General features: G+C 61.7%; 1 protein-coding gene across 1 annotated transcript; it reads left to right on the top strand.

Annotated features, from left to right (window-relative positions):
* The first annotated feature begins 813 nt into the window (after nt 1–813).
* On the top strand, nt 814–23,051 carry CADM3 (cell adhesion molecule 3). Its single transcript, XM_086478364.1, has 11 exons — nt 814–889; nt 16,048–16,188; nt 16,417–16,569; nt 16,773–16,910; nt 17,129–17,299; nt 17,841–17,931; nt 18,304–18,473; nt 20,474–20,596; nt 21,700–21,825; nt 22,355–22,420; nt 22,933–23,051. Exons 1-11 carry the CDS (start codon nt 814–816, stop codon nt 23,049–23,051), a joined length of 1,374 nt encoding a protein of 457 aa, XP_086334490.1.
* Nucleotides 23,052–25,562: the final 2,511 nt, after the last annotated feature.

The raw sequence follows: 25,562 nt of genomic DNA, 5'->3' as shown, positions 1-25,562 counted from the left end.
CTGGGGACACGGCAGCCCTGGGGACACCGTCTGGGTGGCCGCAGTCCCCACGCGTGGGGCAGAGCCACGGCGGCACAGCCGCTGTCCGCCGCCGGCCCCAAGAGCCTCGCTGGGGGCTGGCGGGACGCGGTGGGCTCCGACGGGGACAGGGCCGGGCCCCGAGGGAGTGCCCGCGCCCGCCGAGTCCCCAGGCCGCCGCCGCTCTCGGAAGACCCCTCTCGGGGCCGGGGGAGGCTGCGAGGCGCGGGGCTACGAGGCGCTCCACGGCGGGGCCGGGGCCGGGGCCGGGACCGGGACGTCGCCCTGAGCACCCCTCAGGGCGGGACCTCCCTCAGCCCGGGATCGGGACCGGGGCGACACCCTGACAAATCGCGACTCCGCTCGGATAGGGCTCGCTCAGCCCAGGGGCGGGACGGGGACCACGGCGACGATCGGGGCGACCCCCCCCCCCCCGCCGCCGCCGCCGCCGCCGCCGCCGCCCCCCCGCGCCCACCTGCCACCCGCGGGGAGCCGCGCATGTGGAGCGCACCACCGCGCATCGGGGCGCGGGGGGGGCCGGCGGCCGGAGCGGGCATGTTTACACGGGGGCCGAGGGGGGCGGCATCGGCGCGGCCCCCCCCGCCCCCCCCCCCCGCCGCCGCGGCACGAATGGTCTCTTCCTCGCGCTCTATTTAATCCCCGCCGCTGCCGCACCGCCGGCTCCAGTCCGGAGAGCAGCGCCGCGACCGGTGCCGCCGCCTCCGCGCTGCGGCTCGGTTCGCCCCGGCCCCGCGGGCACCCGCCGCCACCACCATCACCACCATCATCATCATCATGCTGCCCTCCGCCCTCGGCCTCCTGCTGCTGCTCGCCTGCTTCGGCGCCGCCCGGGGAAACCTCTCCCGCGACGGTGAGTGCCGGTACGGCGACCGGGCGAGCCCCCGCTCCCCGCCGTCGCTCAGCCCTTCGCGGTGGGGACCGGCGGGGCGCGCCCCTCCCTTCGGGGAACCGGGGAAGCTAGGGGGGGGAGTGGGTGGGGACCGGCCGCGCGCGCGAGCGAGCGAGCGACAGGTGCCGGGGGTCGGCGGCGGGGCCGGGCGGCGCCGCGCCGGTATGTGGGTCAGGCGCGGCGGGGCCCGGCAGGTGCCGCCCGCCCCGCCCCGGCCCTGCCCTCGGGGCCCGCCTGCGCCGCCGCCGGCCCTGGGCGGGTGCGGCTGTCGCGGCCCCGGGCGGCCGGTGGGGCTCAAGGTCACGGCGGCGCCGGTGCTGCCCGCCGTGTCCCCCTATCGCCGTGTACCGCCCGGGGCGGGGCTGGGCCGGGGCGGCGGAAGGTTCCAGACAGGCCCCGGCGGGCGGCGGCGGCGGCGGAGCCTGGCCCCTCCCGGCGCTGCCCGCGGCGGGGCGGGTGGAGTCGCGGGGGGGGGGGGGGGGGAGGCGGATGGAGACTACCCGGTGGGGTAGAGCCGCCCCCCGCGGGCGGATGGCGGAGGTCGGTGGCGAGCCCCGGGGGGGTCGGCGGCCACCTCCGTGGAGTGGGGGGGACCCTTCCCCCGGGATGGGGCGGGTCCCCGGTTCCTCCCGGCAGAGCAGGAGCTCTCGGTGGGAGCCACCCTCTCCCTGGGGCGGTGGGCTTGGGGGATGGCGGCCGCTCCCCATCCTGCCGGCATCCCGCCGCTGCCGGGATGGCTGGCGGCATCCCAGCCTCCGGTCGGTCCTCGGTGTCGGTATGCGGGAGGCGCGGGGCTCGGCGGGAGCATCAGCCGTGAGACAAAGGGTGTTTACCCGCCGTACACCACCGCGGCGGGCGGCCGGGGATGAAAACAAATGTGATTTTTGGTAAGGGCTCGCCAATGGCAGCGCCTTGTTTTCCTTGTTCATGGATTCCACACCATCACCATGGATCGCCAGCGCTCGCCGCTTAGGGCCTCGAATTCCCGTCGGGCCGCTGGCGGCTGTGTTTGCTGGCGGCTGCGTTTGCCGTGTTGGGAGTCGCTGGTCACGATAAAATTGCTGCTGGGTGTGTTTGGATGGGGAGCAGGTCGTGCGGTGATGGAGCAGCTGGCTGGGGCCTGGCCTCTACCGCCGTGTTGTTGTTTGGGAGGGGGTTGTTGCAGAGGCTGGCAGCACAAGAGGGTCCAGTCGCCATCCGAGTTCCTGCCCATGGCTTGTCGGAAGCAGGGAGGTAATTCTGACATAAGTACGTGGTCCTGGGATCAAGGGTCCCAAGGGCTGTTGTGGTGGAGGGAGTGTAGTACAGAGGGGAAGGGGTCTATACCTGGCAGCCTCCTGCCTGTGCTGGAGCGAAGGGGGAGCCCCTCACCCGCTGCCCCCTGGCCTGTCCCTTTGCTGAAGGAGGTGGCTGTTGCAGGCAGAGCCGCTCTGGGGGATGGTGTGGGTTGGTGGCTGCGTTCCCATCCACGAATCCTAGAATTTATTCTGGTTACGACCACGGTTCTCCCACAGGAGCCCAAAAGAGTCAGTTGGGTGTGGGTGATGCTCAATCCCACGGTGCAGGGATGTCCTGGCATCCTCAGCGCGTGGGTCGGAGCCAGGCAGGAGGGGGTGGCTGAGCAGCTGGGCTAGTGCTCACATGAGGAGTGGTGGCCACGACCTGAAGTTGTGTGTAGTCCTCGGGCAGGGTGCAGCCTGGATGATGACACTGCAAGATTTCTTCCAGGGCTGGCCTGCTGCTGTGGCCCAGCCCTGGGCACGAGCTGCCAGGCTCCCTGTTATCCAATGCAGCGAGACAAAGAGACCCCCAAAAAGCCTTTGGGAGCAAAGGAGATGGATGGCTGGAAGATGCTTGAAAAGAAGCTGCTGGTGTGTCTTCGCAGTCAATGCCTTACCTTTGTGCCCCTCAGCCATCAGCTCGCATTGCGGCTCTCTGGCTAGGAAAGCCCCTCCACAGCACCCTTCCCAGGGCAGGGATGGCATAGCTGCCTCCTCTCCTTGAAGAAACACTCCTCCAGCGCTCTGGAGTTCAAAGCTACAACCATGGTGGGGTCCAGCAGAGCCCCTTGAAGCTGCTTGGGCGCTGGAAGCACTGGTGCTTCACACCGGGGCTGCGTTTGTGCACTTGGCTGGTGTTGTGCTGCTGTCGGCAGATTTCTGAGTGTTTGGGCTGGATGCGTGGTTGTCCTTGCTGTGAGGATTATTCCCCCTGCGGAGTCATTCCACTCTAGAGTTGTGTAACCCTTTTGTTTGAACAGTGCCCTACTGTTGTCCCATGGGAAGCCACAACATGCCAAAAACAGACTTCTTGGGGCTATTTTTCCCTGTGCTCAGTAGCAACCTCATTCTGCTGTGGCACCAGCACTGTGGGCTCTGAGAAACCCTCAAAGCGCAGCCCAAGGAGCACCACTGTCCTGCGGCAGCGAGGGGAGAGGCTGGGCAGCTTCTGTGCCACAGCAGGGAGCTGAACTCGGGTCTCATGTCCAGTTACCTCCCACTGTACCAGAGCTGCTCCACTCATCGTGTGTGTTTCTCTTGCTGGGACAGGCCTCAACGTTGAGGGCCTTAGAACTGGGTCTGCCCCAGTTGCCGCAGCAGGGGGGCCAGGGCTGCTCTGTCTCCTCCTGCAGATGCTGGGACTGGTTAAGTGGCTTGTGCCCACAGCTCCCTGTTGGCTGAGGAGAGCCTGGAGACCATCTTGAGATGCCTGAAGCCAGGTGAGATGAGCTCCCTGCCTGATGCTGGCAGAGAGGCAGGTTCAGGAGACTGTTCCCTTCCTGCAAGGTGGCTTCATGTTTCTAGACCCGGTGGAGGTGTCTGCTCGGCCAGGCCACACAGGAGGAGCTTTCTCTGTCTTGGGGAAATACCCTGTGCTTCCAGCTGGTGTCCTTTCTGTAAGAAGTCATCCGCCCTCCCTGTGTGGAGATAGTGTCTAGTGGTAGGAGCATAAGGCTGGGAGAGAGGTTTGGACTACCCCAGGGCTCTTGCGATCTCTAGCCCTAGAGCAGATGAGGGTTGCAGGTCCTATAGTCCTGCTCCCTCGGGAGGAGCTTTGGGTAGATGTCGGCTCTGGTCCTGAGCCAGATTGTGAGAGGCTATGTGCCATCTTCAGCCTGTAGCATTGGCCCCAGGCCTGCTGCAGGGAGACCCTGGGGAGGGAGCCCTGGTAATGAGAGGTGGGATGGTGAAAGCCTGGTAGTTGTCTGAAGCTAACATAGCGCTTTGCTTGCTGCTTGTGGCAGTGCTTTTACCCAACTAATGTGTGCAAATGCCCTGTTCTCGTGTGTCATTAGGGCTCACCATATGCTACGAGACTTTCTGTGCCAGCACAAGCCCTTGGCGCTAGAGTAGAGGAAGCAGTGACATCCCTGATGAGGCGGTGGTGTGCAGGCATGAGAAGAGGGGAAATGCAACCTGTCTGCATCACTCGATACCTGGATGGCCTGATTTTGGATGACTCTGATCAGCTGCCTGGGGGAAGTGAGCTGTTCTTGCAGCGGCGATGCAGCTGGGATCAGCGTGTCAGCTGGAGGAGAGCATCCCTCTGCGAGCAGCCGGGCAGAGGGAGCCGGATGGGGAGCGCGAAAGCCGCCACTCAGCTGTCTGGCACAACGTGTTAGGCTCAACAGGCAATGCTGGATTTTTGAGACAATACACGGGATCAAGTGCCGCAGAGCTGCCCTGCCGCATACCCAGACGGTGAGGGGATGCGCTGGCACTGCTGCCGTGGGACAGGAATTTTCCTGCTGCCCCGATAGTGCCTCAGGTTTTTGATACAGTCTGTAACGCTGAGGCCGGGGTGTTTGCTGGGAGTGTGGTGGCTTGGTCAGAGGAGAAATCCCAACAGAGCGGGGTGTTGCTGCAGAAGCACGAGTTGAGTGCCTCCCAAGTGTGGGTACCTTCCCTTTTCTGGAAGGAGATGGAGGGAAGCTCCTACTTGCCCAGGATTCCCTGCTTGTGAGGTCTCCTGCATGCTAGACGCTGCCTCTTCTCCCTCTGCCTGACGTTCTCGCCTCACCAGGGGTGTTGGAATTGCTGGAGTAACTGGAGGCGTCTACATCTGGGTAGTCACCCTGGTGCTGGCATGGCCAGGCACTTAGCCAGATGGAGGAATCTGCGTTAAAGCTAACATTCTTGTTTGTTTTCACTGGGTTGGTTTTAACCTAGTTTTACCCCGATCCAGGGTGTCATGTGACCATTCAGGTCTTTGCAGGAGAGGAGCAGCGTGAGGGAGGACGTGGTGCGGGATGTCAACATGTGTCCAAGGTGCCTTTGCTGGTGGCAGTGCCAGTGTTGGGGGTCTTGGAGCTTGGTGGGCTCTGCTTGCCTGCTGCTGTGCTTGTTCTCCTGGGTCCCTTGTGTTTCCTGCTGTGGTAGAGCCGCTGCAGAGCGCGGTCTGCTTGTGCAGAGGTCTTCTGGGAAGTGCTCTGTTCCCTGTGCTGGCATTTGGTGTGGTACCCCTGGTGCCCAGCCTTGTCTCCACCTGAACTGCTCTCTGGGCTCTCTTTACAGCCCAGGCAGTGACTGGGCCATGCAGGTCATCCGCACAGGTTGAACTGCCTCCTCGTTGCTTGGCTCTGTGGGACCTCAAAGGTGATGCCAGTGCTGTAACACCCCCATACTCAGATGTATCTGATCCTCCTCCTCTCAATTACTGGGTCAGCTCAGCTTGAACCATCTGGTCCAGTTCTCTGCCCTCTGCTCTCGGGCAGGCACCTGCAGCCGTGAAGCAATGCAGCAGCAGAGCCTTCATCGTGCGGTGATGGTGAGGTGTAAGCCATCTCCCTGGTGCCCCGGCTTGTCCGTCTGCCTGCGAGGGCAGGTGGGGGACGAGGCTCTCCATCCTGCTCTCGAGGGGCTCCTGCTTTCGCTCAGGGCTGTTGCAGCCAGGGCTGGGCTGGGTGGTTGCTGTGGCAGAGGGAGGGCTGTGCTGGCTGAGGGGGGAAAGGAGAGCAGCCAGGCGGGAGTCAGATGCAGTAATGTGGTGTGTTTGGGCAGCCCTGACGCCAGAAGCACGAACCCAGACGAGGCTACCTAAAATGAGCAGTCAATAACAGCGGGGGGAGGTGGAGAAGCAGAGATGCACGATGAGGGCTGGGCAGGAACGCGCTTAACCATTCCAGTCACCTGCCCGGCGTCACGCTCTGCCTTCGCTGTAATGCGGGCTGAGGGCACGGGGACCGGTGTGCGCACGGGCAGGTGTCGGACGCCGCAGCTCCCACAGCTCAGGGGGATTGTGGAGGCTCCCTGGTGTCCCAGGGACGTGCTGGAGGGCGGCAGTGGTTGCTGCGGAGCCAGACGGCAACATCTTTCCAGGTGACCCTGGAGTTTGGCTGTGGAGCAGCAGAGCTGCAAGCTTCCCCTTGTTGGGTGCGGGGTCGTGCTCGAGGGGACCTGCCTCTTCCTCAGGTGATGCTCCAGGCAGTGCTTCAGCTAGATGCTCTTCCTCACCACGCTTCAGGCAGCGTATTTACGGGCAAGCCCCGTGGGGAGCATTAGTTTTCCCGGACCACTGCCTTTGCTGCTGTTTTCAGGCCGTTGTTTCCAGGGAGAGCTGAGTTCTGATGCTTCTGGTCTGAGTGGTCCCAGCACAGAGCAGCGGGCTACCAGGGCCACCTGCTGTGCAGATGCTACGCGGGAGCTGGGTGCAGTATCTCAGTCTGGAGACAAGTGCAGGGCTGATGGTGCCAGAAGACAGGGCTTGTTGGGACCCCGTTGCCCCCTGTGGACCTGTTTTCCAGTGGTGGGATGTGTTTGCTGGTGTCTGTGCCAGTGCTGTGCCCAGGGCAGTAACTCCTTGTGCTCCTTTCTGCTGTCGTCAGGTTTGCACTCTGCTCACCTCCCAGTCTGATGTCTCCCCATTGCTTCCACCACGCAGCCCCACAGGTACAGCGTGCTGCTGGTGGTGCTCTGGCCTTGGCTGCGTGCTGCAGGGCTCTGCTCTCAGCTTGTCGTTAAATGCCTTCACCCTGAGCAGATAAACGCTGTAACAGGTCGGCATTGTGGCACTTTCCGGGGGGGGGCTCTGTTTTGCCTCTTCACATCTTGCCAGCTTTGGTTTCTGGCCTTTTTTTTTTTTACACCCCTCCCTGTGATGCTGGAGACTTAATCTCCAAAAGGGACAGACCATGCAACAACAGACACAACCTGATGGGCCACAGCCAAAGCTGAGAGTGCCCCTTTCTCCCTGGGTGTCCATATGGACGTGGAGACTCCCTGCTGCAGTTGGGCACAACCGAGTATCCACCGCAGTCACCTGAAAGACCAGTGGGATTGAACCTGTATTTTAATCTTTTGAAATTACTCTTCCCTCCTGTCTTTCTGGGGAGTCAGGAGGAGGTGTTACTGTGTGGTGCACATCGGCAGGCGTGCTGTCACCTAGGAGGGGAACAGAGCTGCCAGGGTTTTCCCTATTTCTTATTTCTGTTACTAATATCCTCTTACACAACCTTGTGTGTTTAATCCTCGGACGGTTGGGAGTGACAGTGTCTCATGCCATCTCGGGCCGAGCTCTGCTGCAAGTGTTCAGATGCCTGCAAAGCAACAAGCAATGTGCCAGGGCATCCAAAGCAACCATTTCTGAGACACTGCGCTGGGCAGGCGGGAGATCCTTAAAACAGAACTGTCAAAGCAAAGAGCTCGTTCCCTTGGCAACAGTCATGTTGGAGATTGGCCTTAGGGTAGGAGCTAAAAAACATGCTAAAAAAAGTAGTTATCAGCTGTCTGCTGTCAAACTGGAGGAGGGCCCTGGGAGAGGGGTCACCCTGCCCAGCTCTGCTTGCTCCCTGTGCCGGAGGGAGGCCTGAGATGGGAGGGTCTGGGTGAGTTTGCCGCTCCTTTGCGAGGGAATTAATCCCCTTTTTAAGGGTCCCAGGAAAGCTCTAACCCTGGGGATGGCCGTCACGGTGCTTGGATGATTTGTGGTGGCCCAGAACAGGGGTTCTTTTTCCCCCCTCGCCTCGGTCCTGCCTCCTCCAAGGACTTGCCTGTACTTGGCAGGCTTGCGTGCGGCGTGTGCCTGAGCTGGGGTCTCCGCTTTCCCCAGGCAGGCGGCTGCTTTGGGCTTGGCTGGTGACTTGCGGCCGGGGTGGCAACAGATCCTCTCGGCCACGGGATTGCCGGTGGTCTCAGAAGGAGGTGATCGCTGCGCCCAGCATCAGGATTCCCTGATGATGATGATGATGCTGATGCCTTTTGCTGGGCTAATTGGCCACCAGAGCGGTGTGAATGTGCAAACACGACTGAGCAGAGCTGCCAGCGGCGGTCTGGGTTTGCGCGGCTGCCAAAGCTGTAGCCAGGCGCTGCTGCTGCTGCCATCAGAGGGGTTCCCCAGCTCCCTTGTCCCCCGACCAGCCTGCTCCCATCCCAGCAGGGGCTCATCTGGCCCTGGGGCAACTGGAAGAGCAGTTGATGTCCGAGGGGGGATCAGGCTGTGTGCTTTGGTAGAGCAGAAAGCAGAATTGTGCTGGTCCTGGAGGAGAGGCTGCTTCCCAGCCCGGCTCTGGTGTGTGACAACGGAGGAAAGCGTGTGGTGAGGATGTCCCCAAAGGCTTGGTTGGCTGAAAGCAGCCAGCCAGGGCTGGAGGAGGAGGAGGAGGAGGAGGGCATCCTGTGATCTGAGAGCTTCAGCAGCGCTTGGAACCGGCCTTGCTCTTCAACTGCTCGTCTTCCTTGGCTGCTGATTGCTGGCTAATTGCTGGCCGTGTTTCAGTTGCTTAACCCTGGTCAGGTGTCACAGGCAGCCGTCAGCTTTCACTGCACCCTCGGGCAGGGTCTGTCAGGGAGGTGGCCCCATCCCCACATCCTGGGACAAGGATGCTTGCCGGCAGCGCTTTGTGCTGACTGTCAAGGCTCCTCGGACCAGGACCCTGCTGCTCTTGCCTGCAGAGGGCTCGGGGCTGCTGGAACCACCAAAGGCTCTAGTGTGATCCTGGGAGAACCCCAGCAAAGGCCCAGGGTTCAGAGCAGGCTGTGATGAAGAGCTGGGTCCTCTTGCTTTGCCCCTTGCCAGAGAAAGCTCATGTTCATGTCTGCTCTCAGAGAAACAATACAGAACTTGGTGTTTAGGGTGGGGAGTCGGGGTTTTTCATGTGGAGCACACTTGAAGGCCTGAAGCCCTTGTGCTTGGCTGACTGCTTCACTTGGAAGGAGCGAGCTTCTGTCATGTTGGACGGCAGGTCCCCTTGTCTCTCCCCCCATTAACCTCTGGATCTCACCCCCTGTATCACAAGGGGTGAAGCAGAGGGCTTGGCTGTTGCAGAGCCAGCTATTGAAGAGTGGCAGGTCACAGCATCCCTCTAAGAGATCTGGAGTTCAGAGCAGACTCTTAAGGGTTATGTTTTCCACTCCTAGTGAGCATTTGTGTTAATGTGACAGCCCTTTGTCCCACTGAGATCCAATCCCTTGCTTTGTGGGAAGGATGGGTCAGAGGCTGGCTGTTGCGGGCTGGAGGTACAAGGGTGCAAGCTGGCGGACGGGATAGAGGGAGTTTTTGGCACCACAGGGGTGCAAATGAGGGTCCTGGATGGATTTGTCCCTGTGAAGGTGAGGAAAACCTGGGAAACTTCCCAAAGTGCCTGGATGGCACAGCCCCTGTGGCCTTGCTGTGCTGGGGAGAATTGCCTGCCCGAGAGTGGGATAGCCCTGCTTGCCGGGAGAGCAGCTGGGTGGTGGCACATGGGAACGTCCCCACTTCTAGTCCTCTCCTAGATCAGCCTGGCTTCTTGCGTCCCTCCCACCACCACCTTTTGATCTAAGCCCGCTGCAGCCTGGCCTTCCATCTGCTTCCTTCACCTCCTGCTGCCTGTATCCTCCTCTGCCTTGCTCTTGCTTGTCTGGCATGGAGCCGTCCCATCTTGCGAGCTGCCTCTTGGTGACAGCACTTGGTAAAGCCTTGCAGCCACGAGAGGCGTTGAAATGCCACAGGACTGGAAAAAGAGCTGGCCCTGGAGGTGTTGCAGGAGAGTCCCTTGCCCTGCAGCTCCTGGGGGGATGTGTCCTCTGTCTCCGGGCTGGAGCGTGCTGGTGAGGCTGGCTTCCACAGGCAGGCATGCAGGGAAGAGTAGCAAGGGATGGCATCGAGCAGATGCACTGCAACAAGAGCAGGTTTCCCCCTCTAACAAAATCTGGAGCAAGTCAGCTGCCGGTGAGGGAGAGCCTGGAAGTTGGGCTCTGGGTATCCCAGACTGTGGATTCACACGCTGCTCAAATCAGCTTGCAGGCAAGCTTGCACAGCAGATGTCTGAGCCCGCTTGGCCGGGTTTGCAATCCACTGAGTTCGAAACTGCCACCTTGGCTGGGCTGCTCCAGTGTCACTGTGCAGGAAGGATGCCTCCGGCTGGAAATGGAGCCTTGCAGTTCATGGCTGCTGAGTGAATTATTAAAGTACAGTCCTTAGAGAGGCGATCACTTGCCTTAGAAAATGTCTGTGTCAACAGAGATAAATTGGGTCTTTATGATGACGAAACTAGACTAAATGGAAAAGAATGAGGAAAATGACAAGTGTGTTTTTGGGCCGTGGCTGTGGACGGGAGGTGTTTGAGGGATTTGAGCAGTGGGTGTTTTCCTCTAGGGCTGCTTCTGCCCCAGCAGAAATGCTGTTGCAGCCTGGAGGCCGGGCTCAGACTGGTGCAGGGTGGAGGTGCCTGGCAGAGGGTCCTGGCAGCTCTGACTCCTGCCTGCCTTGACCGTGGTGGTTGCCGCTGGAAGCGGCTTTCGTCAGGCGTCGGCGAATGCTCTGCCCTGCTGAGGTTGGTGTGGGCAGCAGGGTGTCCTCCAGGGCTGCTGGGCCACAGTGCTCTTCCCAGCCATCGCTCGCTGCTTCCCTGAAGAGGCTCCAGGTAAAACAGCTCCTGGAAGGCAGAAGGCATGCCGTGGTGGTTCGTCGCAAAAGCCCTCGGAGATGCGGTGCTGCAGAGGGCTCGTGTGCCTGTGCACGGGAACATCCCAGGGCTGGAAGCAGCAGAGCTGCAGACCTTTGAGAAGGGTCTGGGCTGGCGGGGGACATACGTGCTGGCAGGTCCTACTGGTGGGCTCGGGGAGCTGGAAGAGCCATGTACGTTGTTTTTCCCCTTATAAATATGAGCGCAGCCCCCCTGCAAAAGTGCCTAGGTTTAATTAATGAAATACTGATTTTTCTAGAGTGTGGTACTTCTCTAATTTCACTGTGCCAGCTGGGATCCAAAACAAACATGGGCAGCAGCTCTTGGCTAAAACCAGGGGTCCTGGCAAAGCCTGTGCTGTGGTGTTTTGGGGGGTGCCCGAGGTTGCTCCGCCTGTCCCTGGGCCTGAGGCAGTAACAGAGCCTTCCGTGTCCCTGCCTGCAGCAGGTCAGGCCTCCTCCGGGAGGGAGAACCCGGTCCTCTGCCTGCTGGAAGATCCCACTGCTGGCTTGCCATCTGCAAAATAACTTTTCACCCGATGGCAGGATGATGCCGGGGGCCTGAGGTGGCCTCTGGGAGGTGTAGATCCTGAGGGAGAGGAGAGCCGTGAGCGCAGGAGGGCAGTTGCCCCGTGCAGGGCGGTGGGGTGTCCTTTGCTGGCTGCACCTGCCCGAGCCCAGCGGGGTGCAGGGAAGGCTGGATTCAAACCCCGTGTGCTCCCGCCTCGCCTCATCCCTGCAGAGCGATGCTGGCGCTCCCGGGCCCTCCTGCGCCCCAGCGTGAGAGCAGAAGCCATCCTCCGGCGCAGCCCCTCGCACCGTGGCGGTGGGGCGGCCCCAGTGGCTGCTTTGGCCGTCGCGCTGTGTCACAGAAGGAGGGCGAGGGGACTGTGCCAGCCTGGGCTGTCGGGTGGCAGCGGCCCCACGCTGGCAGCGGTCACTGGCACGGCAAGGACGGATGCTTCCCTGAGTGTCCGGCACCTGTCCCTGGGCTGGCGGGGGCTGCTTGAACCGGAGTGCCAGAAAGATCAGAAAGCTTTTGCTGCGGCCAGCTTTCCGCAGCATCCTTGCTCTGCTCCCCCTCGAGCCCCTCTGAGCCCCCCCGGGATGCTGCTTGGGGGATTTGGGACCCCTGCGTGACGGGTGCCTGCTTTCTCAGAGCAGCACCCCTCGCCACGCTGTCGAAGGGCCGTTGCAGCGTGAGCAGGGTGGCCTGAAGTGCCCTTCATCTTCCCCGGGGAACGCCACGGTCTGAGCCGTGCCAGGGCTGGAGTTTTGCTGGTATTTGGGAGCAATCAGGGTGCGTGAGGCATCTTCCTTCTCAGGGTGCTGCTGTCCCCAGCGGCGGGGTGGCAGCTTTGCCCCTTGTGTGTGTGTGTGTGTCCCCCCGCCCCTGCCTGCGTTAAGCTGCCTGTGGTGGGACTCGCTGCTCCTGGGGTCCTGCTGCCCCCTCCTCTCCTGGCCCCGTGGCAGCTCTGCCCCTGTTCTGGCAAGGGCCAGCAGGTTACGGCCGCGGCGGTTTTTAATTAAATCAAGCCGCACCGGCGCAGTGGCCCAGCCGTGCCCATCTGTTCCTCCAAGCTGTCGGGCATGTGGCGCGGAGGCGAGGATCTAGGTCGTGCCGGAGGGGCTCTGCTGCAGGGGCCGGTGGGGGGGCTACACCCTGCCCGAGCCGCTGGCGTGCACCCATGGGTGGGAGTGCTGGACACGGCTCTGCAGCTCTTGTGGAAGCGTGGTCTTGGGGGTGGGGGGAGGTTGGAGACCCATCACGGTGGTCCTGGCTGTGAGCTGGGGAGGGGAGGTTGTCAACAAGGCTAAGCTGGAGCTTTGGTGGGTCTGTGGGGTGCCCTGTGTGTCACCCAGTGGGGGTGCAGGGGGCGTCACCTGGACCCTGTCCCCGGGGAAACACACTTTGTTCTGTTTAACCGCTCCCCAGGCTAATACCTTAATGAGGCCAGGGCTGTAGCAAGTGATGATAATTGTGTTAATTAAGAGATTGGGTCTGTTCTGTGTGGGTTTTAGACCCTGTCCTCAATTCCGTCTTGAGTTGGAGTGTTTTGAGTTTGGACAACATCGGCTTGCAACAACTTAATCACCTAATTATGGTAGTAGCAGCACGAAGATGTCGTTAACTGAATTAAAACAAGCTGACAGGCAGATCCTCCTAGTTGGGAGGAGTGGATGGAGAGCTGGCCTTGATCCCTGGCCGAGCTGCAGACCCCAGCGTGTGACATGGCAGAGATGCATCCCCCATGGTGGAGGCGGGGGTCCCCGCTAGTCCGGTGCCGTTCCTGGCATCAGTGGCCCTGGTGGTCCTCGCTGGAGCTCCCACGGTGCCTGGGCCTGGAGTGAGCTGGAGACGTGTTGGGGAAGAGCCGAGGTTGTGATCAGCAGCTGGGGATGGGCTGTGGAGCGAGGTCCGGCACGGGGGGTGTATTGGGAAGGCTCAGTTGCCCCCTGGGAATGTCTGCAGGGAAGGAGAGGTGAGCCAGAGGCTCTTGGGCCAACTGGGCAGGAGCGTGGCGATGGCCAAGGGCTGACCATCAACCCCAGGCAGGCGGAGAGGAGCAAAACTTGGGTAGCAAGTATGAAACACTAGCCTTAGCGATGGGGCGTTTCCTGAGGCTGGAGAGAGTCTTTACCCTGGGAACGTTTTTAATCCAAATTTTGATGCATCTCTGGTAATCATGGCTGCTGGGAGTGGGCAGGGAGGGATTCATGTGCTTTCCAGCCCAGGCTTTCCTGGAATTTAACGTGAGCCAGGTGGTCCCTGGGAAGCCCGGCAGCCTCGTCCTCCTGCCCTCCTCCAAAAAACCTCTTTGCTCCTTCCTGCTCCCGGCAAAAGCTTTGAGGAATTTGCAGTGTGAGCAAAAGAAAACATTTTCCCTTCACTGTTTTGAGTGGAAAAATGGGGACATTCAGGGGAATTCAGACCAAGCTGCTTTCACCCCTCTCCTGATAAGTGGGGCTTCTCCCAGGTGGTGAGTATCGTGCAGGAAAGCAAGCCTGTGGAATCGGGACTGCACGGCAGGCTGCGTGGGCACACAGGCAGGGTCACCCAAGGCTTGGGGGTCCTGAGACAGAGCCCCTGCCTAAACGTGGGTAACTTGGGCCAACAGAGAAGATGACGCTTTGTGAAGCTCCGTGTCCAAATGCAAATTGCAGCGGCATCGGTGTTCCTCCTCCTTGTCCCTGGGGCTGCCTGCGGACCTAGCTGGGTGAGGAGGGTGTGCAGGCCCCAGGCTGGGAGAGCCAGTGTCCCCCTCCTCCCGGTGCAGCTCAGCTCCCTGGCACATCAGCTATCCCAAAATAGCCGTCCTTGGGGCGGGTGAGGGAGTTATCTGATCCTGTTGCGGCTCTTCTCTGCCCTTGGGCTGCCCAGCAGCACGGAGCCCTCCAAGGAGCCTGAAGGAAGCGAAGGACAATGTCTTAGCTGAGGAAGCACAGTCTGGGAAGGGACGTGCCCGCAGCAGGAGCGGCGTGAGCGAGAGAAAAATCCCCTTAAGGAACGACGTGGAGAGCGGACCACTGACTGCACGCCACAGGCCACGCTCAGTGGAGCGCGGATGCTTTTGTTAGAGGCCAGGGGTGGAGGTGGCCACTGGAGCATCCCCTTGCGTGGGGTGCTCGGCACAGAGTGTGAGCCCCAGCTTGCTGGCACTGCCAGGGAGGTGGAGCAGAGCTTGCTGCCTCCCCAGGTGCCTTCAGCTGGTGCCAGGCTCTCCTGCTGCCTCCTGGCATACTCCTGCCTGGATCTGCTCATGCCTGGCGGGCACCAGCTGCCTGTATCTTCCAGCAGCCCCAGGGGCTGTGCTTGGAGGCAGACCTGACGCTGGTGGCTGTGTGCAGGTTGGGAAAGATCTGCTGCTTGGGGACAGCGTTGTCCTGGGAGCTGCTGCCCCTGCGCTTGCTGCAGGTTGGGTGGCAGGATGGATCCTGCCTGCTGGTCCTTGCTTCTGCAGCTGGAGTGGGGCCTTTCCCCGCTGAGGAATGGGGTCACAGTGGGAGACCAGGCTGACACATCCCTGTAAGCAGGTCCCTGTTGTCCCCAGGGTGCACAGGATGGCCCCACTCCAAGCGTGCTGCCTGTGCAAGTGAAACCTCTGTCCGCAGGAGGGACGTGCACCCACAAGCGTGTGTGTGTCTTGGTTTGAAAGAGAGGTGTCTGCGGAGGAAGGCAGGAGCCTCCCTTGAAATGGAAAGTGCAACCCCCTTCCCTCCAAATTATTATAATTTTGAAATTAACGGGCCTTCAGGCAAAGATATGGGGAATAGGAATAACAGTTCTTTACTAACATATATATGTATAACACAAGGCAGGGAAAAAAACAAACAACCCCCTGGTTTACACTGGCAGAGTCAGGAATACAACCTGACCCCCTGTTAGGGTGGCAGTAGCAGTCCGATAAGATGCTGGCTGCAGTCCTCCTGAAGCGATGGATGTAGTTCTGTGGAAGCAGCAATCAGGTAAAAGAGTCTGGTCTTCCTCCGAAGGTCCAGTGGTCGGTAGGTAGCTCTTGTCCTCTGGAACTCCAGTGGGGGGGAAAAAAGCTCCTCTGAGAATCCAGTGGAAGAAGGCTGCTAGGGTGTTCGAAATCTCCGTTTTTATTTGGCATGGACTGCTTGGCTCCTTCCCCCCGGGCGGAGCATCTCACCATGGGATGGGGAGTTGTGAGGCAGTTCCTTGCTGGGCCATAAACAGGAGCTAGTCCAGAGGGGGGAGGCAGGGAGCACCCCCCCACCTGGTCTCAACAGCTCCTGAAGATGGTAATAGAATACTTTTTTTTTTTTCCCCTTTTGGCACATTTTACACTGTAACCCAGGACAGTGTGTGTGCACACGTCTGCGCTCAAGGGGCTGTGCAGATGCTCCCAGGCGTGCTGGCATACACACGCACTGATGCTCTCCCAGACAGATCTCTGGCAACTCTGTTCCTCCAGCCTGTTCTTCTTCACGCCCCTCCATACTGCCACCCAGAGCAGCTGAGCCGGGGTGACCCAGTCCCCCCTACCCCAGGCTGTGTAGCCAGGCCATCCAGGGCTTGAGGTCGGTTGGAGGACATCGTTTGTCCCAAGCAAGCTGTATTCAGCCCAGCGCTGGAGCCCTCCTTGCCCCGGGGGTTTTGGGGACACTGTTGCATTCCTCCCTCCCTTCCCTTGGTTGCTCAGTGATGCTCGTGCACACCTGAGGAGAGGTGATGCCCAGGACCCCTGCTAACCGCTTCTGTCTGTGTCTAGAGAGCCAGCCCACAACGTCAGACGAGACTGTGGTGGCCGGTGGTACAGTGGTGCTCAAGTGCCAGGTGGAGGATCCCGACGACTCCTCGCTGCAATGGTCCAACCCTGCCCAGCAGACCCTCTACTTTGGGGAGAAACGAGGTACGTGTGCAGGAACTGGGGGTTGGGAGAGGGCTGCCTCAGGAAGAGGAGCCACCTCCAGGACTGGAGTGACGGTGGGACAGCGGACCAGGGCTGGTGGAGCCCCAGAGGGTGATGATCCCTCCTGCTCCCCACCTACAGTGATGCCACCAGGCAAAATACGAGCCTAGCGGAGGGGTGCGGTGGTACTGAGCCTGTCACTTCCCCCCTTTGTCCCTCGCCCCCCAGCCCTGCGAGATAACCGGATCCAGCTGGAGAGGTCCACACCCAACGAGCTGACCATCAGCATCAGCGATGTGGTGCTGTCGGACGAGGGGGAATACACCTGCTCCATCTTCACCATGCCCGTGCGGACTGCGAAGGCCCTGGTCACCGTGCTGGGTAAGAAGCCACCAGTGGCAGCCCCCCCACCCGCTCCCCATCTCCTGCCCCGCTCCTGCCCTGCCTGAAAGATGCTGCTCCTGGCTGCCTGCCTGTCAACTTAGCCTTGTTTATTGAGGTGTCTCTGCCTGCACAGCCGTCTCTGGGTGGCAGCACTCACACAGCTAATAGGCTGTTGTGTTTCTTGCCTCATCCTCTACCAGGAATCCCCCAGAAACCCCAGATCTTCGGCCACGAGCAGCCTATTGATGAGGAAAAGATAGCCCGGCTGACCTGCCGGTCCTCTGGCAGCAAGCCCGCGGCCCAGCTCCGGTGGAGGAAGGGCAATAAGGAGCTGACAGGTGGGTGTCCAAGCAGCGGGCCTCTGCCCTGAGGGACTGGGGTGGCTGGGGAACACCATGGAGGCCGGTGAGGTGCCAGGGGTGGTGCTGGACCACGCTGGCATCCTGTGCTACTGACAACAAAGGGACAGGGTGTCCCCTGTTCAGCATGGACGTTGGCCTCGTGGCTCTGCTGTGGTACCGCGTCCGTCAGCTCTGACAGCCCCCTGTCCCCACAGATGAGGGCACCGAGGTGGTGGAGGACCCCAATGGAAAGACCTTCACGGTGAGCAGCCGGGTGGAGTTCCGCGTCACCAAGGAGGACAATGAAGCCGAGGTGACCTGCACCGTGGACCACGAGTCCCTGCAGAACTCTGAGAGGTCAACCACGCAGAAGCTGCAGGTCCACTGTACGTGGCGCGTGGGGATGGTGGGACAGGGCCACGCTGGGAAGGGGACAGGGCTGTGGAGGGGTGGGGGAGAGATGGAGGAGGCCTCATCCTCACCGCAGTTCAGCAGGCATCACACACAGCCTACGTGCACACATGCATGCAAGCTCGTCAGCCTGCACCCACAGCGGTCCCGTTACATGCAGGGGCACGGCACAGTGATGCTTCCCCTGCCCACACGCACGCTGTCCCCATCTCCCCAAGACTTGTCTGTGCCATCCCCTGCTGCCTGCCTGCACTGTCTCCCATGTTCTGCCTGCCCCCTGTTCCCCTTGTCCCCTGGGATGACAGGGAGAGGGACGTGGGAGCTGCCCTGTGCACCCTGAGAGTGCTGACCTCCATCCCGGTGCACCCTCCCACCCGCAGGTCCGCTCACGCTGCACCCCTGCACAGGCAGAGCTGGGGCCGAGGCAGGGGCAGGGGTTTTGGGTGCCAGCAGGCCCCTGCATAGTGTGGGGCAGGGACAGGCAGTCACCCAGCTGCTCCTCTCCTCCTTTTTCAGACAAGCCAACAGCGAAGATTGAGCCTCATCCCCAGTACCCGCGGGAAGGCGAGAAGCTCCAGCTGCAGTGCGACGGGCAGGGCAACCCCATGTAAGGTCCCCCCCGCCTCGCCTTCCTCCTGCTCAGCCCCACCAAGCCCCAGCCACTCATCCTCTCACTGCCAGGCTCCCAAAAACACCACTTAGCCCTCCCCAGAGCTTGGACAGGGCCTTGCAGGTAGCAGTGTGTGGGCTCAGGGCCGGGCACTGGCCTCGTATTGATGCCAGGTAGGGCCAGACACCCCATGGAGAACAAGCAAAGCCCCTCTCCTCTCCCTGGAGCAGCAGATCTATCCCAGCTCATCTCTAAACGGGGGATTTCCCTCCTGCTTCAATATTCCCCTCTGCTGCCTGGCCAGGGGACCTCCCCTCTGCCCCAGGGTGCTGGGGAGAGCGGTGGTGCCTCACCCATGCTGCTCCACAGCCCCGAGGAGTTCCTGTGGGAGAAGGAGGGCAGCGACGCTCCCTTGCAGCTGAGCTCCGACAGCGTCCTCATCTTCCCCTTCCTCAACAAGAGCGACAGCGGCACCTACGTCTGCACGGCCACCAGCTCCATGGGCAGCGTCGTGGCCAAGTACAACCTCGACGTCAGCGGTAAGCAGGGCCGCGGGGGCACCCGGCTTCTCCTGGCGGCCGCTGGTTGGCACAGCCGCCTCCATCCCCGGCTGCGCCTCCCTGCAACCGCGGGGTGCATGGATGCAGGGAGGGCTGCGGTGGCAGAAGGGGGCTTGGTGGCACAGGGCAGGGGCGTGCATGCAGCGGGATCCCGGCGCAGTTGCTGGCAGGGCGCTGCATCCCGGCTACATCCAGCACCCCCATCCTTCCCTGCGCTGTGCAGGGCTGCTGCCTGGGGCTGAGAAGGGCAGAAAGGAGTTTCTGGGGGGTGGGGGGGGGGGGGGTGAGTGAGGAGGAGGGGGGTTGGGGCAGGGACACAGCACAGCCCAGGCTGAGCTCAGCCCCTGTTGCCTCCGATGGCGAGCGGGAGAGGGTGCGATGGGGGAGCTGGCGGGGCCGCAGGCAGGGCTCTGCAGGCATCTCTGGGCCAGGAGGAAAGGCCGGTGCTCCTCCAGCCTCTGCATGTCGCCGCCACGAGCCGAAGGGGGTTTCCAGATGTCGCCGACCCCCCCCTCCCCAAACCACGAGGTGCCCTGGCAAATGGGGCCCGTGGCTTGCCCTGGGCCACTGGAGCCGCAGGCTTGCGTGGCGTCCCGTGTCCCCAGAGCGTGTCCCCCCTCGACCCCCCCCATCGTCAACATGGGAAGGGGCAGCAGCTGCCGCCTCCCCCACCCGGTGCTGTCCCCTCGCCACCTCCTCCCGCCCCAGCTGTGCTCCGCTGCCGCGTTCGCTGTCCTTGTGCCCTGCTACGTCCGTGTGTCGCGCGTGGAGCAGAGCTGTGCGCCGCAGGGGGCTGTGAGCCCTTCTCCAGCCTCTCCCTGGCTGGGGGTGCTGCCCCGGCTCCTGTGCTCACACCCAGCTTTCCTGTGTTGGTAGGAGCCAGTTTCCCTGCAGTTTTTTGCCTTGGATTTGGGGTTATCCTCCTCTTCTGCCAAATCTCTTACCATCTCTCTCTCCTCTCTACCAGCCTTGGACTTTCCATCTTCCAGCACTCCTACATGCTCCAGCTCTTCCCTCTCCTGTCCTGTTTCCCTCCCCTCCTGTTTTGGGCACTCTTGGCATCCTTCCCCTCCAACGTGGCTGTGGGTAGAGGGAGTGCATGGCAGCGATGGCACCTCAGGCACCGTGTCCCCCCAAGTCCCTCTTCTCTGCCTGCCCAGGATGGGCCCCTGAACACCCAACCCTGTGCAGTCCTTCCTTCATCACCCCTTGTGTGTGTCCCCCCGGGTCTGGGGTCTGCCCAGGGAGCTGGTTCCTGAGCCCAGCTGTGAGCACACAGCAGCACCCAGAGCCGTCCGCACCCGTCCAGCAGCACAGCAGCCCTGAAGGGTGCTCAGCACCCGTCCGCGGGCTCACAGCAGCATCCAGGGTGCTGGGCACAGTCCATGAGCACACAGATAATGTCCCTTATCTGCTTGGTGTCACAGCCCCTGGTAGAGGAGCCTCCATATCTAGGTTGGGTTCCTCTTGTCAGATCTCCCTGGTTTTCCCCAGAGCCACTTGGGTCTCTGGCATCGTCACCGGAGCAGCTGCCTTGCCCAGCTGAGCCTTCAAGCCTGCCCTGCTGCAGCGGCCACCTTGCGGAGCAGTGAGGGAAGCAGGGATGGAACGGTCCCTGAGGCTGTGTGTAGGGATGTAGAAGTGACACCTCGTGATGGGTGACACTCTGCGGCCACGGAAGTCCCAGGGCTCTCAGGCAGGAAGGTCCCAGTAGGGTTCCCTACGGAGGAAGGAGTGACTGGGGGTGCTGGCAGGGTAGGAGATGGGGAAAGATGTTCAGAGCAGCGTGTCCCGGAGGACAGTGGCAGGAGAAAAGGAGCAGGACCTGTCTCCGAGAACGGAGTGTGGAAGGAGCCCCTGAGAAGAACGGGTGCCATCAGGCTGGGGGGAGCCGGGGTCCCCTCCAGTGGGCTCTGTCACACCTCACTGGCACCTCTCAGGGTTGATTCGTGTCCCTGTGTTTTTGTTGTCCTCCCCAGATCTTTCCCAGCTCCCCACCCCACACGTTCACTCCACTCCAGCCCCTCCGCCGGGCTCTTCCCAGCCCATCTCTCATGCTTCCATGGCCACCGCTTCATCCTTCACTCCAGCTCCCATCCAAGGTACCGTAAGCTCCTTTTCTCTCTCTTTATGGACCTGCTGCTCCCCAGCCCGGCAGGAGAAGCTCCACAGGAGGATGGTGGCCCAGCCTTGGGCCAGGGACACCCTTGCCAGGTCCCAGGTGCACAGCCAGGCTCCAGTCCCTATGCAGCTGGTGGCGTGTGTGGACTCTACAGCCACCATCTCAGCACTTCGGGGCGGTGGCGCACAACGGAGAGCCGAGGCCCTGGAGACTTGGCTGCATGGTGGTTCTTCCAGCTTTTCCTGGCAGGTTGTGGCAGCAGCTGCCTGAGCTGCAACCTGTGCCTTGTGTGTCCGTGTGAGATGTCATCCCTCTGTCCCGTTGCCTCTACTGTTGTCTTTCCCACCCCATCCTGTCTAGATGCCTCCTGTGAACATTTCTGTGGCTCTGTCCCCCCCCGACCCTGAGCTGATGGGGCACAAGGAGAGTGGAGTGGAAGGAGGATTTGTCCTTGTGCACCAGGGATAACAGAGGATCCCGGCGCCAACTGCGCTACGAGATGCAGCTGACTCGGGACTGGCCTTGGGGGTCTCACCTTCCTTGGGGTGCCACCACCTTCCTGCTGGCATGGCCCAGGGGAAGAACGAGCCAAGCCCAGCTCTGCCGTGTGCTCAGCCTTCCTTTTTGGGGCAAAAATCCTACCGCGGAGGACGGTGTGGTGGGATCGTGGCTGTGCCTGAAGGCAGAGCTGCTGGGCACCGCCCAAAGCGTGTTGCCAGGGCTGCTCCCTGGGGCACACTGCAGGCAGCTGGGCACAGGGGTGGGTTTACCCATCACAGCTCCTCTCAGCTGCTGCCTTGCCCAGGCCAGGGCTCCCTCTCGGCTCGCTCTCTGCAGGAGCCGGCACCGATGGCTGTGACTTTCCCCTCCTTGCTTCCCCTGCTGCCTGCCTTTTTCTTGCTCCCGCCTCGATAGCTCTCATCTGCAGCCGCGATCGAGCTGATGGCGCTGAGCTGAGCAGGGTCAGGCCCTCGAAAGCGCCCGCCTGCAGCCCTGAGCAGGCCGTGGGACGAGCAGCAGCCTCCGCAGGGGCCGCAGCGTCTCCTTCTCTCTCTGTTTTCTCTCCCTTCGCCATCTGGGCAGATGCCAGCCCGGTGCCCTCGACCTCCAGCACGTACCACGCGGTGATCGGCGGGGTGGTTGCCGTCATTGTCTTCCTCCTGCTCAGTCTTCTCATCGTCTTGGGACACTACCTGATCAGGCACAAAGGTACGGGGCAGGGGGAGCTGCACGGGGAGGGCACGGAGCCAAGACTCCCCCCCCGCCGCATCGGAGCAGGCAGCGCAGGGCGGCGCTCCCCCTCGGTGGGTGTCTGGGAGCAGGGCTGGGGTCCCCCAAGCGAGAGGGCAGCGTGGGGCAGGGGCGAAGGGAGGCAGCTCCCCATCCTGCAGATGTGCCCCCGTGTCCGGAGAAACCCAGCACAGCCAACGGAGCTCTCCTAGGGTTGAGGGCAGCTGCCTGTGCCAGCACCGACCTCGGCGTGGAGATGGCCCAGTGAGTCCTTGGAGCTGGGCAGCGCCAGGTGGAGGCAGCTCCTACCCCATTTCTCCGTGTCTCCTCGATAGCTTGGTACCCACTACCCCAGGACTGCCTGTGCCGTTGTCCCCGTCCGTGCCGAATTCCCCCTCCTCCCTCTCCCTGCCCTCCTTGCCATCCCTCGAGCCTTCCACGTTCCTCTTTCTCCTTCCCCTTCGCCATTTCCATCTCCCCATCCCTGGACTTTTCATCCGCCCGGCAGGTATGTGCATAAGACACGGGGAGACGGTCACATCCAGACATCGGCCAAACCCAGCAGAGGTGATGTGTGAGTAAGAGCCCCCCATCCCTGCCCTCCGAGCCCCACAGAGCTGCTGCCTCTGCCCCACGCCGTGCCGCCTCCGGGGACAGCCAGGAGCTGGAGCCTCCTTGCGGATGGTAGTTTTGCAGAGGAAACCCCCCCCCCCCCCGGTTTTCTGAGGGGGGGACAGGGACAGGGACGCAGGGAGGGGCAGATGGTGGTGGGGACAGGAGATGTGCGTGGAAACCCGGGCCAGGGGTGCTGCCTGCCGAGGGGGAGGCAGTTTCGCCCTCTGGCTAGAGACGACCGCAAAAGCCTTGAGCAGCCCAGGCAAGGCTCTGTCCCCAGGCAGGGCACGTCCCAGGGAAACCGGTGACTTTTCCATTTCAGGCCAAACCCAAAGGACTTTCCTCTCACCTCTGCTTTCCAGCCAGCCCTTGGGCTCTGCCACCGGGGCCCCTCCAGCCTCCCTCTGCTTCTGCGAGAGCAGGGTGCTGGCAGGGCACCCCCATGACGCTGACCCCCTTCTCCCCCCGCAGGTACCTACCTGACCCACGAGGCCAAGGGGTCGGACGACGCCCCGGATGCCGACACGGCCATCATCAATGCTGAGGGCGGCCAAGCCGGTGGCGACGACAAGAAGGAGTATTTTATCTAGGGGCCTCGGAGAGAGTGAGAAACAGAGCCAACAGACCCCGATGGAAACAGAAACGAGACCACAAACCCCACTCAACCCAACAGATTTTCTCTCGCACCCGGCATGGGCAGATGGACAGACACAGAGGGATGGCGAGACAGAGAGCAGAGAGCGACCGGCCTGAGACATGATGCTTCTTCTTGAACTTGTACAAAACGTTATTACTACGAACAGCGAAAGCCCCGGCCCCGTTTGCTTGCTTGCACCTCCATCCCTGCAACCGGCGCTCGCGCAAAACACAGACCAACCAGTGAGTGAGCGACTTTCCTTCTTCCTTTGGACCTTTGCTTTGGTTTTGTGGCTGCTCTTTGCTTTGGGCCCTTGGTTGGGATGTTGGGCTGGGGTCAATGTAGCTCTTTTTCCTTTGTTTTCTCTCCCATTTTGGTTTCTTTGACATCCAAGGATAAAATCAGCTCCAAGCTCTGGTGCAAGCTCGGGGCGGCTGGGCGGCCCCTGTGTCACAAGTGTTCTCCCCGTGCCTCCCACCGAGAGCCGGGACCCGTGCTCCCGTTGCTCCCCTCCCCAGCCTTGGCTGCTGCGTGATGGCCCCAGCCCCAGCTGGGACAAGGGAGCGTGGCCAGTGGGACGGCGGCGGGGTGCCAGTGGGCAGCGTCTCTGCCTCCAAGGTCTTGGCACGCGGCTGGGGTCGGGCAAGGAGGGACCCCAGGCCCCTGCCCTGATTTTATCCTTGGTGGTTCTTGTCGAACAGTGTCCATTCGGGAGGAGAGCTGTCCTCGTGTGGTAGATGTGTGAAGGGGGGGTGAGCTTCCAGGGTGGGAACCGCTGAGGCCCCCGGAGAGACTGGGAGCTGCTCAGCACTGCAGCTCCCCGGTCCCACCCCAGCGGGAGGGGGGGGGAGGGAAAGAGGTTTGGGGGCGAATCCAGAGGAAAAAAAGCCCCAACTTTACAAATGAATCGGATTGGAAACATCAATTTAAACCATCTATTGAGATGTTCAGTGCAGGAGACCACCTGCCCTGGGAGCACCGGGCAGAGCCGGGAGAGCCGGTGGGCCCGCAGCCATCACCACTTCCCTCTTCACTGGGCTGGCACTGGGCACCCCTGGAGTCTCTGGAAAGGTAGTTTAGACCCTGAGGGTGGCTTCAAACCGGAGCTGACGCGGTTGGTGGCACCGTAGGAACGGAGCTGAGCTGGAGACGACCCGCTCCCCAGCGCAAGCAGCCCAGAGCGGCACGAGGCCTGGATTCCTCTGGCAGAGGAGATGGGCAGAGAGGGGTCCACCAGGGTCTGCTTCTTGGAGCTGTCTTTCCCCCTTGCCTCCCCAGCCCCTTCCCCGGGCAGGTGGGAGCTTGGAAAAGGCTGTTCCCTTCTCGGCTCCCAGGGCTGCAGCCAGCAGCGGCCGAAATGCCCAGGTTTAGTGTCTCAGTAGCTCGGGGGTCTCCAAAGAGGCTTGAGGGGTGCGCCCTTCCTCCTCCCCACTTCACTGTCACTTCCAAGACAAACCCAAGAAGCTTTCCCAACATCTCCAGCATGTCCCCAGGGTCTGCTTAGCCCACCCCAACCACACACCCACGGGGTGGGGCTGCAGGGGGCTACGCACTCCGGCGTCCGCAGGACACCCCACACGCCCGGGGAGCCAGGCCACATCCCTCACCCTTGGGATGAGGTTTTCCAGCTTCCCAGGATCCCAGCGTCTCTTGGTCTGGACCCAAGGGGTTTGCAGGAGCCGCCCTTTGGCTCAGCACCCCTTCAACTTCGAGTTGTCCGGAGGAGGAGAGCCCTTCGGGAAGGAGCGAAAGCCCTCGGTGGCGTGGATAACCTCACCTTGGAGGTCGAGGAAGAGCTTGTGTCCTCCACTGTGGGCTACCAGGCGCCTGTGGGGCGAGCAGGGTCGCTCCCATCCAGACCCTGCAAGCAAGTGGCACAAGGAGGACGCTGGCAGGGAAGCCATCGCAGGGCAGGCACGGCTGGAAGGGGGCTTGGGGCCGAGCAGGCGAGGAAGAGGCACGGCTCGGTGGCGGGCACAAGCGTGTGAGTGAGCAACGTATTTGTGGCACGTGCACAGAAGTGACCGGGTTCCCCGTGGCTAAATCGCGCGTGAGGAGCACGCAGGCAGGCAGCAGGGCGGGAGCACCTCGAGGGAGAAGCGCGCGAAGCCGCCGCCGTACGTGGCGAAGAAAACCCGCGGTTTTCTCGAGGCTGTTTCCTCATTTCCCATCTCTTTGGAGGACGGCGTTGGCCTGGAGGCCCCCCAGCGGGAGCTACGAGCTCGTTTCGAGGGGTGCCACCGCTGCTGCCAGAGGTGACACTGCAGATGTCACTGCTGTCAACTGCTCCACCGCGCACTGAGCATGTATGAATGTGCGACCTGATGCTTCGCTGAAGATCTTTGACATCCACTATCGAATAGACGCGATTCCTTCAAATAAAAATGCAAGGACGTGTTTTCAAGTACAATTTAATTCTAAGTCTACGTGCTGTAGATGGTTACAGAGAAAGCCCCAACTTTTG

Source organism: Leptosomus discolor, chromosome 26 (genome assembly GCF_034619465.1).
Source record: "Leptosomus discolor isolate bLepDis1 chromosome 26, bLepDis1.hap2, whole genome shotgun sequence".
Lineage (NCBI taxonomy): Eukaryota > Metazoa > Chordata > Aves > Leptosomiformes > Leptosomidae > Leptosomus > Leptosomus discolor.
This window is presented reverse-complemented; position numbering and strand designations above follow the sequence as displayed.

Coding starts and splice junctions, on each gene's coding strand:
- CADM3 (XM_086478364.1), top strand. CDS start 814: ATGCTGCCCTCCGCCCTCGGCCTCCTGCTGCTGCTCGCCTGCTTCGGC. Junction 16,189..16,416: donor CTACTTTGGGGAGAAACGAG/GTACGTGTGCAG, acceptor CTCGCCCCCCAG/CCCTGCGAGATAACCGGATC. Junction 21,826..22,354: donor CTACCTGATCAGGCACAAAG/GTACGGGGCAGG, acceptor TCCGCCCGGCAG/GTATGTGCATAAGACACGGG.